This window comes from Mesocricetus auratus, unplaced genomic scaffold, assembly GCF_017639785.1.
Source record: "Mesocricetus auratus isolate SY011 unplaced genomic scaffold, BCM_Maur_2.0 Super-Scaffold_100004, whole genome shotgun sequence".
Lineage (NCBI taxonomy): Eukaryota > Metazoa > Chordata > Mammalia > Rodentia > Cricetidae > Mesocricetus > Mesocricetus auratus.
In genome coordinates this window covers 80,450,866-80,466,386 of record NW_024429189.1, presented here as the reverse complement: position 1 = coordinate 80,466,386, position 15,521 = coordinate 80,450,866, and the positions used below count along the sequence as shown (strand labels likewise).

Sequence of the window (15,521 nt, the reverse complement as noted above, 5' to 3'; positions counted from 1 at the left end):
AGCACCCCCCCACACACACACATACAACATAACTCTCTTCTGCCAAGTTTTTTTTTGGCAGTTGTTAAAAGGTTCACTCTATTAAAAACGTTATAGACCAAATGGTCCTGTGATTGGCTTGATGGGAGCACTCACATGAGCCATGGGAGGGATGGCTGCAGAAGTCAGCGTCTCATTTATTTATACAGACGATTGTCGTTAATGGCCGGACACTCCTCCAGAGTACAGTCATGTGTGTAGTTCATAAAAAGGGAATTAGATACTGAGATAAAGTTATTTATTTTAAACAAAGACGGTTCAAAGTGAGGAGATGAGCTTCCCACACCCTGGTATTTTAGCATGCCATCTCTCCCTGTTTATGAGATTGTTGATGACACTGTATGCCTTGAGGCAGTGCAGAGGACTTTGTGAAAAGCACCACAGTCACCAGATTTTCTCTTGTGGTCTATCATTCTGACACGACATTCCTTTCATCTAGCTTTGTTTCCAAAATATGTGTATGCAAATATCCAGGGGACACACCAAGTGTCGCTTTAAAATAGACAGTTACCAAATTCAATCCATACTTGTACATTTGTGTTTTCTTTTCTCTCCTCTCTAGAACAAGAAACTCCTTTATGAGAAGATGAAGGGGGGGCAGAGGCGGAAGCGGAGGGTAAGTCACACAGGGGCCGGGTGGTGCGGGGGCATTTAGTGCTTCTGAGTAGGGCAATTGAAACATTTGGTTTGGGGAAAGTAGCAGAATCTTTTCTGATGCAATCCCAAAGAGCAAAACTGAAATCCTGTATGGCAAGGGCCACACCTAGCAGATATACCCTTGGCTTCCAGGGTGGCATGGCTTCCTCCCTAAGCTTTAGGACATGATATGGAACACTCATTACTTCCCTTCTAGTGAGCAACCATGAATGGTACCTCATACAGGGAAGGTGGGAGTATGCAGGGAGGATCTGCGGGCATGACTTTCCTAACATACACTGAAGCCAGGAAATGGCTCACACATCTGCATTAGTTATATAAGTCACATGATGGAAAACAGAGCGGGGAAGTACATACTGCAGGCTGTCGTTCTGAATGTCTTCTACATATCTATATACTCCTAGGCAGGATGGTGTAACATGCATTCCACCTATCTCATTTGCTGACTGCTAAGTCTAGTGCAGGCTTAGTTAGCTCTCCTTGGAAGGATTGTCCAAGATGGCCTTTGGTCTCTATGTTTGCATTTTGCTATCCTTTTATGGTGCTGCTTGGCATGAATCTGAATGTCAAGGTCATATTGGGTTTCTGGTGCATGTTATACTGCTGAGACTTAACAGTGATCAATGTCCATCCTATACTATTCTACTGGTACCTTACTGAACAGAAGGATCGGAACACTGCCTCTTTTATTTGACCAAAGAAAACAGGTAAAAACCCTGCTATTTCACAGTACAGTACTACCATAGTAATTACTTTACTTAAAATATGCAAACCAACCTATATATATCCAAGGTCACTGACGATTTGTTTGGAATAGAAAGTACCTGGATCTCAGGGGAAATTGGGAATCTAGACAGTGACAATTGTGGTCAATCTAAAGAGCCTGGCCAAGTTCAATCAGAAATGTTTTCAGAAGTGTGGAGTTTCTGGCCTTGGTGTTAATCATAAGGCCCCAGCTGCCTGACAAACACAGAAGACCCACAGACAACTTCCTACGCAAGACGCAGAAAGCTGTTATGTCTGGAAGCAGATCTTCTCTGGGAGAATAAGTGGGGTTATTAGGGTTTTGCTTGGTGATTACAGCTTCCAATGGCAGATGGTGACAGGAAGGGTGTAATGTGTTCTTGAGAGAACATCAAGAAATTCTATTCTAGGAGCTCAGAATACCAGGAAGATGGCTGGAATATCCCCCGTGGTACAGCAAGGACATTTCCAAATAGGGCCAATGACTGACCCCAAATGAATAACAGTATGCAGTTTTAATTGTCTCTACTTGCTGGCCCACGTGCCTTCTGTCATGACTCGGCGGAACTTAGGTTGACTTTAGATCATATTTCCATGAGACCAGTGATTACCAAAACTCAAGATTCTGGCTAAGACATGTGCTATAAAGGATTTTTACTTTGGCCTCAACATCTTCCACATAGACAAGGCTTAGAATTTAGGAAAATAAGAGTCACTGTGACCCAGGGTTTCAGGTTCCTTCTATTCTCAAACATCTATAAAGCCCATTCTCATTTGTTTAGCCCTGGGCCCCTGTAGACTTATAAGGAAGCAAATGTTCCCCCCTCCCCCATTACCACACTTCAGCTGCTGTTCCCATCTTGATTAGAGACCTTAACCACCCTCTCTGGAGCAAGAATCAATATCAAGAAATCATAGCTCACTTATTTGAAGAATTAGGGCTTACTCCAATGAAGTTCATCAGCTACTGGGGTTGAAGAGGACAGGAAGCAAGGTTCCATCCCAACCTGTCCTTCCAGTTGTCAGATATGAATAGTGATTTCTACCCAACCTAATCATGAGTGACCATACATATGTATCTTGAGGTCTTCAGAACATACTTGAAAGAAAACATTTGGTTCAATAATTGAACATTAATCTGAAAGTGTCAAGGCTTGGCCTTGGCATCTCCCTCTTCCCTTTCCTCCAACTTTTGACATTTCTGAGTCTGGATAGCCCATCTTGCACCATGGCATTTTCTTAGTAAGAAGCTTGATCCCAAACATTATAACCAAAGCTCCAGGTTATTTTGTGTGTGTGTGTGTTTTTTTTTTACTTACTCTGGGCCATTTGAATTTCTAGATGCTTCTCAAATAAAAGATCAATGTACGTTTAAGTGATTCTGAAAAAAATGAACTCTGAAGCTGCGTCTTGTTATCATTTTGAATCCACTAATTATCTTAAACAGTCTACCAGCTGCTTAATCCCACAGCTGACAAATATGAATATTTGAAATTCTCTTTTAACATATTAAAATTTTAGGAATCAATACTGTTACGAAACTGAAACAGTATGATATTGAATACACTCTTTCCAAGCACAGTAAGTCTGCCTACCCAGAGGTTCTTATGTGATTCCTTAGGTTGAGCCAGATCACGCGATTTGACAATTTCCAATGGGAAACGTACTATTTTGAATACTTTAGGGATGTCTACCTTTTTGTGACCTGCTTCTTTTCAAATAACGTAAAGACACCGTTTGTGTTGTAGTCCCCACCTTGTTTGTGAGTCGGCTTTGCAGAGTGGCTGGGGTCCTCCTTGATTTATACAGCAGAATGTGAAGTCCATTGACAAGGGCTGCTCATGTGTTCCAGTCCTTGTCTTCTAAAGACCTTTCAAGAGAGCCGTGCAGGCCAGGCCCGCACAAGAACTGTGTCTATTTACTCACAGTGGCTCAGTACTGTAATAGGACGACTCCTCATATGTAATCTCAGCCTGTTTCTTACATTTCTGTTCCACTGCTGGAAGGCAGCTTCAATAAACAAATACCTTCCAAAAGTTTGAAAATTTTTCCTGTTCACTAAAGATTATGTTGCACAGCTCCAGTTACCAGTTCAAATCCAAACCTCAAAAAATTGATATTATTAGAGAAGCAATGGAAGCTGACTTATTCAGAACATCAACAAATGAGATTCCAGAATATGGAGGCCTAAGTAAAAAAACAAAGACCCTTCCTGGTGACTTTGTGTTTTATTTTGCCTTTTAAGTTTCACTGAGGGAAGCTTGGAATTGATTGCTAGATCCCTTAATTGTGTTTAGCAGAATGTTTGCATAGAAGAGTTGCTGCCATGGGCCAGTCTTCAGACACTGATTCCCACTTGGTCCTATTTGTCTTTTCCTTTAACTTGCTTCCTGTAGATTAATTAAGACATTTCAGATTCTCTCTCCCACTTAAATAGGATCATAGAATAATCATTTTCTTTCACATGAGACCTGGTACCTAAGTTAGTAGCAAGAATTTTTTTCTGGTTCACCCCAAACTTGTAAGCTAAATATGACAATAAAAATGCTACATTGCATTTGATCAAGAACACTATGGTTTTATGAAAGACACTATTGGAACATCTGTCAGTGAGACTGTATTCTGCGTCATGCGGCACTGAGGTATTAACCAACTCCCTGGAGCCATCATTTGGCAAGGGGTGGTAAGTGTTATGTTATTGTCCTGTGAATACAACAGTCAGAAAGCAAGGCTTCTACGCTTATGTGAGATGTCTGTATCAGAGGTTCTTGAGTAATGCCAAAGGACTTTTTTTTTTCCCCAGAGTGTCAATCCATATCTACAAGGAAAGAGGCTGGACAATGTTGTGGCAAAGAAATCTGTCCCTCACTTTTCTGAAGAGGAGAAGGAGTCAGAATAAAGAGAAGGCAGTAGGTGGAAACCCATCCAGTGCTTCTGTGCATGTTACTAGAGCCCCCGCGAGTGGCAGCATGCGTCCTACATACATAATTATGGATGGAAAGCAGCTGTCCTTGCAGTTGCCTCCACACCAATGGCTGTGCTTTCTGCTAAATTAGAATAAAAGCTCCTTTTCTTTTGAGGGGTTTTTAATGTGGATCTGCAAGAAACATTACAATTAAAATGTATATGTCAAGTATAATAAAAACGCGGATATGAAATACTCAGATTTCTTGCAGTTTTGGGTTGTGCAGTTTGGGCCAAGTCTGTAAAAAGCTAGCATTTGATTTTGATTATGTAGTGTATCTAGCCCTTGGGCCTTGTTACACACCAATAAAGAAGGTTGAACTCAAGGGGAGGGGCTGACACATTTCTCTTGGCTGCTTCTTAATAAATGTGTGTGCAAGCATTGGCTTGTGAAGTCTTTCTTTATTGTTAAATAACAGTCGAAAAATCAATTTCTTTGCTTAATACAGCAAAGTAGCATGCATGACTATCTAATTTTAGTAGTAATGCTAATAAGTTGATGATCCCCATTTCACATATACTAGGACTGAGAATGTTCAACACATCATGGGAATAATCAGCAAAATCCAGAATGGAAGGATTTTCAAGACAAGAAACCCCCCCCCACACACACACACCCCTGTACATGAAATGCTATAAATTTTAAAGGACTTAAGAGAAAGGTGAACCAAGTGAAATCTCTGTGGGTGTTTCTTTGTTTGCTGATTCAAGTAAAACAATACTATCTATCAGACAGTTGGAGAAGCATGAGTCACTGCTGAGTATTTGGTGCAATTTGGTTATGCAAAATTTTATAGCAATCTTTTACAGAACTCTGTGTCTTAGAGATGTCTATTGAAATTTGTGCAGATGGTGTGTAGGTTTGCTTTACAATGATTCATTATAGTGATAGGAAGGAAACTTTAGATTTAGATGAATCAGATTACCACATATTGATAGCTGTTGAAGCTGGATTCAATGTACATAAGGATTTCCTGACTATTTGTATGTTTGGAACTTTCCACACTAGCAACACAGGTAAGACTCAACAGTAAGACAAGACTATGGTAAGCATTGGTCTGGAGATATAGTAAGTAAGGTAGAAATCATTATGCATATGGATATGAAAAGTTAATGGAGACCATTTTCCAAAATCATCATGGAAGGATATGCCCCAGGATTCCATGGGGGAGAAAATTTGGTTTGGAATGAAGTGAATTGGATGGAGAGGGGCCAGCGTGACTAGGAGGAAAAGATTTTCATGGAAGCGGACGGAAATTTAGAGGGGACTTCATTAGACTAATAGCCTTGAAAGGGACATGCTTTCCCAGATAGACCCTGGACCACATCTACAGCAGAGACATTGCTTTTCCTTGGCTGAGAAGGGTCATTAGCACCCATTCTATCATCAGTCTTTCCATAGTACTATAGCCAAGGATCTTTGAAGTGAGGAAGGTAGTTGTAGTCACCCCAGGGACATTTGGAGAACAAAAGAAGAACATGTTTGGCACACTAGGCAGAAGTAAAGTATATTATACAGGCACTGTCAGTATTGTCCTGATTGAACTCTGACCGTGGTACCAGCACACTCAAGATCCCTGGATGCAATTACACAGCATGAGGGCTGGTGAAGTCCCATCTCCAGAGGAGGATACAATGGGGCCATTCTAGAAGAGAATTTCCTCTGCCCTTGCTGCTGGGGTGGGAGAAGGGAGTAGAGAGTTGTTCAATATTTTCTGTTGTATGTACTATCACTGAAGCTACTCTTTAATTCCTACCAGATGAATCATTAGGCTGAGGCTTCAAGGAATTCAAAATGTATTTGCCACTATGATATAGGATATTCCAGAATATGCAGAATTCCTGAAAGGATCATGTGTTTCTACCAGGGAGCTAAGGTGTTATTAGAGTTGTGCAGCTATCTGGAGGTGATATGATCTTGGAAAACTGGAGTCATCTGCCATCCCACCATTACGGACATACAAGTGGCAGCATGACCAGCCACTGTACACCTCCTGGCCATCCTGGATCAAAAATCCTATTCCCTCATTAAGCCTACAAGGCAACAGAAACAGGGTTTCTTCTCTGCCCTCCTTTGAAAGCCTTCAGGGATACAAGGCTTCATTGGTACCTGCTACAGAGCTCATTCAGTATTGGCATAGGACCAAGGGGACAGGTATAGTCAGGCATCTGCTATGGAACACACAGCCATCACTACGGTGCCTGAGCATACAGGAACCTGGAGGCCAGAAAAGGGGCAGGTAACAAAAAATACTAATGAAATTATGAGCTCTGGAAACAGTCCTCCCAGGAGAAGGGTAAGTGGGTGGGGCCAGGAGGTAGCTAAGGGGTGGTATGGTTAATCATTAAACCCTTTACTTGGATGGCTGGTGGTCTAGTGAGATTTAACAGATGAGGAAGAGTGAAGACAGTAGGGAATATGGGTCAATAAACATTGTTTCTGAGGTTTTTTTTCATATAGCAACACAGAGGATACTGTCTAGTTTAGTGTGCTTTGGGAAACTCTACTAAAAGATATCAGAAAGTAGCAGTGACTTTTAGATAAAAAGTTATTTGTTTCTCAGGAAGGAAAATTTAAACTACCCCTAAGCAAATTATGTTCTTGAAATTTTATTTAAAATATAAAAAGAGCCATGAATTTATTTCAAACATTGAGTGTAGGGAGTGTTCATGTGGGTTTAACAATGATGAGGGACTCCCTCTCCATCTGGCAGACCATCCTTCCTCCCACTGACTCCTGGCAGCAGCATTAGAGAGGGATGGCCAGCGGATGCTGCTCTTAGTTGTCAGAAGGTCTATTTTGTTTTGCTGGTTTACTCTTGTAAAAATGATGCAATTATAAGACTTTAGACAAAGAGTCTTTCCCTACTACTAAATATAATGTAGTATGCACTGAATGGGAGTTATTGATGGGAGATGTCATTCTGTAAATCTGTCTCATACTGGTTATTGAATAAAGCACTGTTGGCCAATAGGGAAGCAAGATAGGTGGGACTAAGAGTCAAGGAGGATTCTGGGGAAAAGAGACAGAAGAGACGCCATGTAGGCACCAGAGGAGTAAGAGGTCCAGACCTTTTCTCTGGTAAGAGAAATACTTAGACTAACAATTATGGCTTAAGTCAGAGCTAGCCAGTAAGAAACCAAGCAAACGGCCAACAACTTAATAATTAATATTGTGTCTTGTGTGTTATTTGGGGACAGCAACTGTGGTAGGGCCCAGGCGGATGGCGGGGAAGGCTATACTCTACAAGTTACCATGACCTCTGAACCAATCTTAGCTCAGTACCCCAGTCCTATTACCATATCATTCCAACTGATCAGTAATGGATCCCCAAGCACCGGTGTAGGTTATCTGATATAGTGTGGTCAGGTACCAGCCATGCATGAATGCAGCCCTTCTCACATACTCATAAAATGAAGATAAATTAATCTTAAAAAATAAAAACAGGCTTATTCTATACCACAAACTTATTCCAGGACAGCAGGATCTTACCATACATTTATATAATCAAAGAGAGCCCATGATTCTGCCTCATGATGTTTTTGCTTCTGCTCCATAAGGAAACACACTGCCCCAAACATAGAAGACACTGGCATTAAAAAAGGCTTTCATTGGGCATCCAGTTTGTTACAATGAGAGTAACTGGGGCTTCTTTGTAAGAAGATATAACTTACACAAGTGTTTTGTGAATCAATACGGTGCCATGGGGTACACACAATAACTCTGGACCCACAGTGTAGAGACTGATCACATTCTGCCATCATGGAAGAAAAAATCTGAGAAGTCTAAGAAAGACTCAGAGGAAGGGAATTTCAGCCCGGTGTGGTGACTTACACCTGAAACCCCAACACTTGGAGGATGGGGCAGGAGAACTGCTGTGACTTCCATGTCAGTCTGGCCTACAGAGTGAGACTCAATCTCAAAACATTAAAAAAATAGACAAAGATAAGCAGGGGAAGGAGTAAGAACAGAGCAGTGGCCTTCTCAGAGGAAACACATCAGGAAAGAAAGATGATCACTTATGATGCTTTGGATAAATGCCTATATTAAAAGCTTCATTCCCATGGGTAGTGTTATTAGGAAGTGACCTAGCCTTTAATAGGTAATGGCCTCTTTGAGAGGTCTCATGGGAAGGTTTCAAGTCATTGAAATGCCCTTCCTCTGTGTCTTTTTGCTTCTTGGATACTCTGTCACACACTCCCATCACAACATGCTGCTAAAAGCAAAGTGATGGCTATAATCAGTCATCAAGTAAAGCAGCAGACAGTGAAACGAAGTGTATGTTTTCTCTTTGTACATTAATTCTTTAAGTATTTATTACGACTATAGAAAGGCAACCTTCAAAGTCAGGAGAGATGTGGATAGTTGAATATTTTGGTCCAAGGAATGCATGTGCAAAACTATAAGAAGGACAGGGTGTGTGTCCTAAGCCAAGAGGATGGGGAGTTTGGGAAGGGGGAAAGTTCTTAGCCTATGGGAGGAAAGGTTAGGGATTTCTTGACATTAGGGGCTTTAAAAATCATTCTCTTGCTCTAGATCAAAAAACCATTTTGCCTTTTCTCTGTGTCAGCAACCTTTTCTACAGAATGCTGTTAAAAACTTCTCAATTTTCACTAGTCTCTTGAATTTATTATCTTATTCCCAGCGTCCAGTGCTTCGCTGCTATACAGTGCCTGTTTACTTATTGTGTGCTTGCCTCATTCAAGGGTTATAACTCCTTGAGGCCATGGGTTGTGTCTTGTGTTTCTTTTTAGCTTGCAATCTTCCAGAGACCCTCCCAAAAACGATACATGTGTGCCAAATTAATGAATGTTAAGGAATGTTTTGAAAAACTTATAAAAGGGTCATCATCTTACGTTGTGTATAAAGAAGGATGGGCTCTGTAGCTCTGTAGCTCAGTGGGCAAAGTGCGTGCGCGGAAGCATAAAAACCCAAGTTTGATTCCCAAACCCACAGTTAAAAAGCCAAGAACGGTGGCCTGCTTGTAATCCCAATACTATAAAATAGGTGGGTCCTGGGGCTTGTGGGCCAACCAGGCTAGGCTTACTGGTAAGTTCCAGGTCATCAAGAGACTCTGTTTCAAACAAGCAAAGAAACAGACCGACCGACAGACAGACAGACAGACAGACAGACAGACAGACAGACGAAAACTAAGGTCCTGGGTTGGGGAGATACCTCAGTCAGTAAGAAGCAGTTGCTCTATAAGCCTGAGGGCCTGAGTTCAGGTCCTCAGCTCCCATGTGGTGAAAGCAGGTGTGGTGACAATCTGTAACCCTAGGGCTGGGAGCAGTGCCACTTGAATCACTGGAATTCACTGGCTAGCCAGTTTAGTCAGTAAGTGAGCTCTGGGACCACTGAGAGTCTTTGCCTTAAAAACAAAAATGGTGGAAAGGAATAGAGGAACACACCTGACGACAACTTTTGCTTCACACGCATGGAAGCATGCACATGAATGCAACACACACACACATATTCACACGTGCATCTACATACACAGGAACACACATGCATACACATGCACACACTGCATAAAGAAGTAAGGGTGCTATGGCCCCCCAAATTGACCTTAAAACTTGCAGATGATTCTCAGGGTTTTCTGAGACTGGTCCAACAGAGACATGCCCTTTTTTTCCAAAGTGACAGCCCCATGAAAACAGGTCCAAGGTAGAGCTGCAGAGGTTCGTCTAAACATTCCTATTTGCTGCATTCATTCCAAGGATGGCTATGCATGAGTGTGTAATGAACTGGTTGACGATTCTGCTCTTCATGACAGCTGATCTGAAGGAAGCCACTATATTGGGTTCCACTGTGGGTTTTCGTCAGTTGGCACTTCTCTACCCATGGGACACCCAGTAGCCACATGGGCAGCATGCAGGGTATATGTGCACTTTACCTTGCATCAAGCACTTTAGCAATAGCTGTATAAATTGCTGGAGACAGACATTGGGAAAAGCTGGCCAATCAATGGTGGGCTTACTTGGAGGGTTGTAGGAGCACTACAAAGACAGGCCAGAGGAGTGGGCAATTATCTCTCAAAGACAGCCTTCAGGATGTTATTCAGCAGCTTTATTGGAAACAAGATATACCTAACTAGGACTGTATCTTGAAAAAAAGTAGCATGTGAAATCATACAAAGACTGCACTGTCCCCTGACCTGGGCGTAGCACGATTCAGGCTTGTTCTTCACAACCCTTGTCTCGTTTTCCTAGAGATGAAGAGAGACTTTATCAAGAATTAGTTATCAGGAGGTTCCTACAAAACACTTTTCTTTGCCCAAAAGTCCCATGAGAAAACAGGGGTCATAAAACTTCATCATAAGCATTTAATGAAAGAGAACTTGCTTGGCAATGAGAACAGAGGAGTCCATGGAGAACACTGCCAAGAGAATTTGGAGTGTTACACCTTGACTTCTAAAGTCTGTGACCAAAAGAGAGTGTTGTAAAGATTCTAATAGAAAAGTGTCCTGGGGTTTGAAACATATCAGCTTAGATGTTGTAAAGAAAATCTCTTAAGAGTTGTAACAAGAAGGCTAAGATAAACAGACCTGGTAGTTTATCCAGAGAAACTGGACATCCCATTGCTTGATGAACTTATTATGGTAGGAGAAATTGTTGCTAGACCTTCTCCCAGCAGAAACCAAAACTACATATGCACAGGAAAATATATGCATTGGCAGTTACAGTTAAAGACCCAAGAAGTGAGAAGCATGTTAATAAAATCCATTTGGTGACTACAGTTATCGCCCGAAAGCAGGGCTTCGGATGACTTTTTCATATTTTGTTGTCACTTTCCTTGTTACAACATTTCACATGTTCATTAAGTAGTTATTGCCAGGGACATATTCTAGGTGCTAAATACTGGCTGTGTTCTAGGACTGGGAGGCTGTCCTAGTTTGCTTTCTGTTGCTGTGATTAAAAAACACTATAACCAAAATCACACTGGGGAGGGGAATTATTTGGTTTATTCTTCCAGGTCACACAGTTCATCATTGAGGGAAGTCAGGGCAGGAACTAAATCATACACCATGGATGAACGCTGATCTCCTGATCATCCTAGCTTTCTTTCTTTCCTTCTTGTCTTTTTTTTTATTTTTTGGTTTTTTGAGGCAGGGTTTCTCTGTGGCATTGGAGGCTGTCCTGGAACTAGCTCTTGTAGACCAGGCTGGTCTCGAACTCACAGAGATCCTCCTGCCTCTGCCTCCCAAGTGCTGGGATTAAAGGCATGTGCCACCAACGCCCGGCTCTAGCTAGCTTTCTTATACAATCCAGAACCACCTGCCTAGGGATGGCACTGTCCACAGTGGGCTGGGCTATACATTAATCATCAATCAAAACAATCTCTCAGGGAATAGAGACATTTGCTCAGCAGTTAAGAGCACTGACTGCTTTTCCAGAAGACCGGGGTTCAATTCCCAGCACCCACATGGCAGCTCACAACTGTCTAAACTCCAGTTCCAGGGGATCTGACACCTTTACACCAACGCACATAAAATAAAGTTAAATAATCATAAAAACAAAACAGAGTCTCTCACAGACATGGCCACTGGCGGGTCTGAGCAATTCCTCACTAGAGGTTTTTTTTTCTTCCCAGGTGATTCTAGGTTATGTCAAATTGACAATAAAAACTGACCAGCACAGGAATCTTTTGCAAAAATGCAGAAAATATGGCATCTTACCTCACACAGCTTATAGTATAGCATGGTGAGCAAAAGAATTGCCAAATGACCGACTTGTACTCAATCTTGCATCATCGCAATTGAGTGGAGCAGTTAGACACAAAACTTTGTGCCTAGATTCATAGTGATCCTGAGTTTTCAGATTTGTAAGATGTATCACTTATACATAGAGAACCTTCATTTTCTCGAATCTTAGTTCTTTCATCTGACAAATAAATGGGCATGGTCACACCTGCCTCATGAAATTAATATGAATGTAAATGGTCTACAATGCAGCACCTCTTTTAATACTCAATGTGTATACCAAACTTAGAAATAGAGAGGTTTCAGTGCAAGAAACACATTCTTCTCACTCTTAATGTTTTAAATGAAAGGAATTTACTCTAAGGCATTAGGTACTTACACAATTATTTGAAGCTGTGCAGAAGCATGAGACAGGAATCCATGGCTGGACTTAGTCAGTTCAAGGTCACTGGCATGGCTGGAATCTAGATGTCAGGAAGTGGTGGTCAGTGTCACTGCCCTGACAACATTAAGGCTGATGCACAACATCCCAAAGCCATTGTCTGGACAGTGGGATGCTGACTTGCCTGCAGCTATGCTTTCTTGTAATAGAAACAGCAGCTGCAAATAAACTTTTCTTTCCTCCTCCCTCCGAGTCTTGTGGAAATACGTTTTATCTGGTACTCTAGTTTGCCTCAAGATTCCTGACTGCCAACTACAATTTATATTTTCTATGTAGAAGATACCAAACTAGTGGTTTCTTGACTTTTTTTGTCAAGAGCCAATGTGATGTCCAGTTGTAATGATCTCAGTTTAGCCATTAATCCATTTTACTCTAACAGTTTAAAGGAGAAAGATATGATTGTGGAAATTTAAAAATTGTATTTTCCAGTTTGATAAAATAAGAAGGCTTACTTTAAAGAAAATAATTGATCATAGCACAGACATAAGCCACGCTTTAGCTATGCCATTAGTTTTGACATATGAATCATTCCTTCCTGCCTCAGATGCACAGTGACATTACTGACAAATGTACAGATGGAAGTTTGTCTTTGCTCTCTTTCAATATGTCTTGCCTTTATTTTGGTTGGTTTTTTTTTGGTTAGGCTGTTAGTTTATTTAATACCCCAAATGTTAGGAACATTCCAACTTAAGTGATGCTATTTTGGAGTATTTAACAGAGTCTATCATATTGAGATAGTACCAGTTGTCCAAGAAAACTCAAATTATTTTGCAACTAGCCAATAATACTCAGAGAAAGAAGTAATTATTTTTCTGGTAATAGGAGATAATCTGAGGGACTGATAGGGGTTGATGGAGGAGCCAGAAAGAAAATGAAGAAACACCCCAATAGGCTATTCTACCCACTGCCAATAACCCATGAAGAATTTCCCAGATCACTTTTTACATATGTCTTGACTTGACTTGTCAAAGATGACTTCAATAGATTCACAACTCAAACCACATTGCAGCATTTTTGTTAAGGAAAAGTCAGGATAGAAAATGTGAATATAGTATTTCTTCTACTTCTGCAATGGATAAATGTTTGATAGAAAACACTGTCAGCAGCTAATACTACGTTAATATTCTCAGATCACTGGGCACACAACCAAAAGCTCCAACATTCCCAAAATGAAGTGAGGTCAGATGCTTTGGGTGCAGGGTGCCTCCCCACCCCCACCCTGACCCCCATCCTAAGAGAAAGGGCTACTTCAGATATAATCTGTGAACATTCATCAGAGGAAACAGATTTTTCAAGTGGCCAAAGTGATTTTATCCTGATTCGTTATATACATGAAACAATTTAAACATTCTTCCCACTGAAACAATACAATTTTATGCCCACTATTTTAGTACACATCTCTCTTTTTGTGATTTCACTTTACTTTGTCCCAACTTTTCTGCGTTCCTCGTGAGAAAAGAAGCAGAGTTCATTTAAAACACCCGTGTTTATGATGGATGAAACCACAAGGCTTTGTGATGTTAACTCACTCGGAGGAAGATAATTTGAACCTCAGAGTAGTTTGCATTTGGAAGGAAAGCACACCAAGGAGAATGGGCTCTTTTCGATGCATTGTATTACAGGAAGGAAAAGATCAAGGAAGAGCTGCTCTTAAAAATGTCAAAATATGAGAATTTGATGGGAAGAAAGAAGGAAAACAGAGCAGTTGGAAATGCAAAGATAAAAGAGCTGGATCCAGACATGTCTATGTAATTTCCCAGAAATGGAAATTGTAACTGCAATTTGGAAAGAGATATCGAAAAACAATATGCATTAACCGTTGAGTGTTTCTTGCAGCAATGAACTTGGAAGGGTTTTAGAAGGAATGGCATAATGGTCTCATCTGTGTATGGCCTTGTCCTTGGTGACTGATGAAGGGAAAAGCCCAGTTTCATAAGAAATTAAACATGAGAGAGGAAGCTGAACCCCTTTTCTAGGATGGATAAAAACCCTCTGGTAGGCTTCTAGGCATCAGCAGAGTATTAACTAGCTCCACCAATTAAAGTCACACTGAGATGGATCACATACGGAAGGCCTGCTAATGTTCCAAAGACTGTTGTGTAGCCATCACTTCCCATTTTCCCGATGACCCAGGAGTTGACTTGTCTAAAGCTGTTCAAGGAGCTAGTAGTTGAGCCCAGGTGCGAATAAGATTCTTTCCACTACATGAATTATTCCCAAAGCTGGCTGCTTGTCAAAATCATTTGGAAAGCTTTTAAAAATACAGATTCTTGGGCCTCAACCCAGGAAATTCTGATTCAGTAGTCTAGAGCATGTTCTGAGAGCCATTTTTTTTTTCTTGTTTAAGTTCTATCATTGACCCTGATATAGTTGATTTGGGGAAACACTACACACAGTTGCAAACAGATATGGCATGAGGATGAGTAAATATAAGGGCCCAGAGAAGAAAGAAGACTGTGGCACTGCACTGCTTCGTGAGCAGCGTACAAAACTACAATAGTCTTACAGCATTCAAACAGTCTGGAAAGCATGTTTGGACTTTATCCTAACCTAACTCCTATAGTCCCAGACCTCCCTAGTCAGCCCAACTTCTCCAGGGCTCTTCCAGGCCTCCTGTGTTTTGCTTTCAGACAGTGAACAGTGGTGTCGCTTTCTCTTCTCACAAGGTAAATAACAACGAGATCCTCAGTCCTGCCTCAATGAGCTGAAAATGAAGAGACCTTTGCAATCAAGTTCACTCTCAAGGAAACTTAGTCTTCACCTTGTTCCAAAACGAGTGCTTTAAAAATCTAGTAGAATTTGCATCACCTCCCACCATATATTCAATTATTCTTTATTTTAATCCATATAGTGTTGTTCCTTTATTGTCATTGCACCAAAGGTAGGAAAGCCGGAATATTTCCTGTTTCCTTCCAGTCTACCAGAATATAGTCTAGCAAGATAATAGTGCAGTATTATGAAAATTATTTCAATTT

The 15,521-nt window shown here is 41.1% G+C and overlaps 1 protein-coding gene across 1 annotated transcript in view; it reads left to right on the top strand.

Annotated features, from left to right (window-relative positions):
• LOC101825530 (neuroendocrine protein 7B2) overlaps positions 1 to 4,786 on the top strand; it is a 46,932-nt gene extending 42,146 nt beyond the window's left edge. Inside the window, exons 5-6 of the mRNA XM_013117834.3 lie at positions 602 to 655; positions 4,244 to 4,786. Of these exons, the coding sequence (XP_012973288.1) occupies positions 602 to 655; positions 4,244 to 4,339 (150 nt within the window). The 3' untranslated portion in view covers positions 4,340 to 4,786. The remainder of the gene's footprint in view (positions 1 to 601; positions 656 to 4,243) is intronic.
• The last annotated feature ends 10,735 nt before the right edge of the window (positions 4,787 to 15,521 follow it).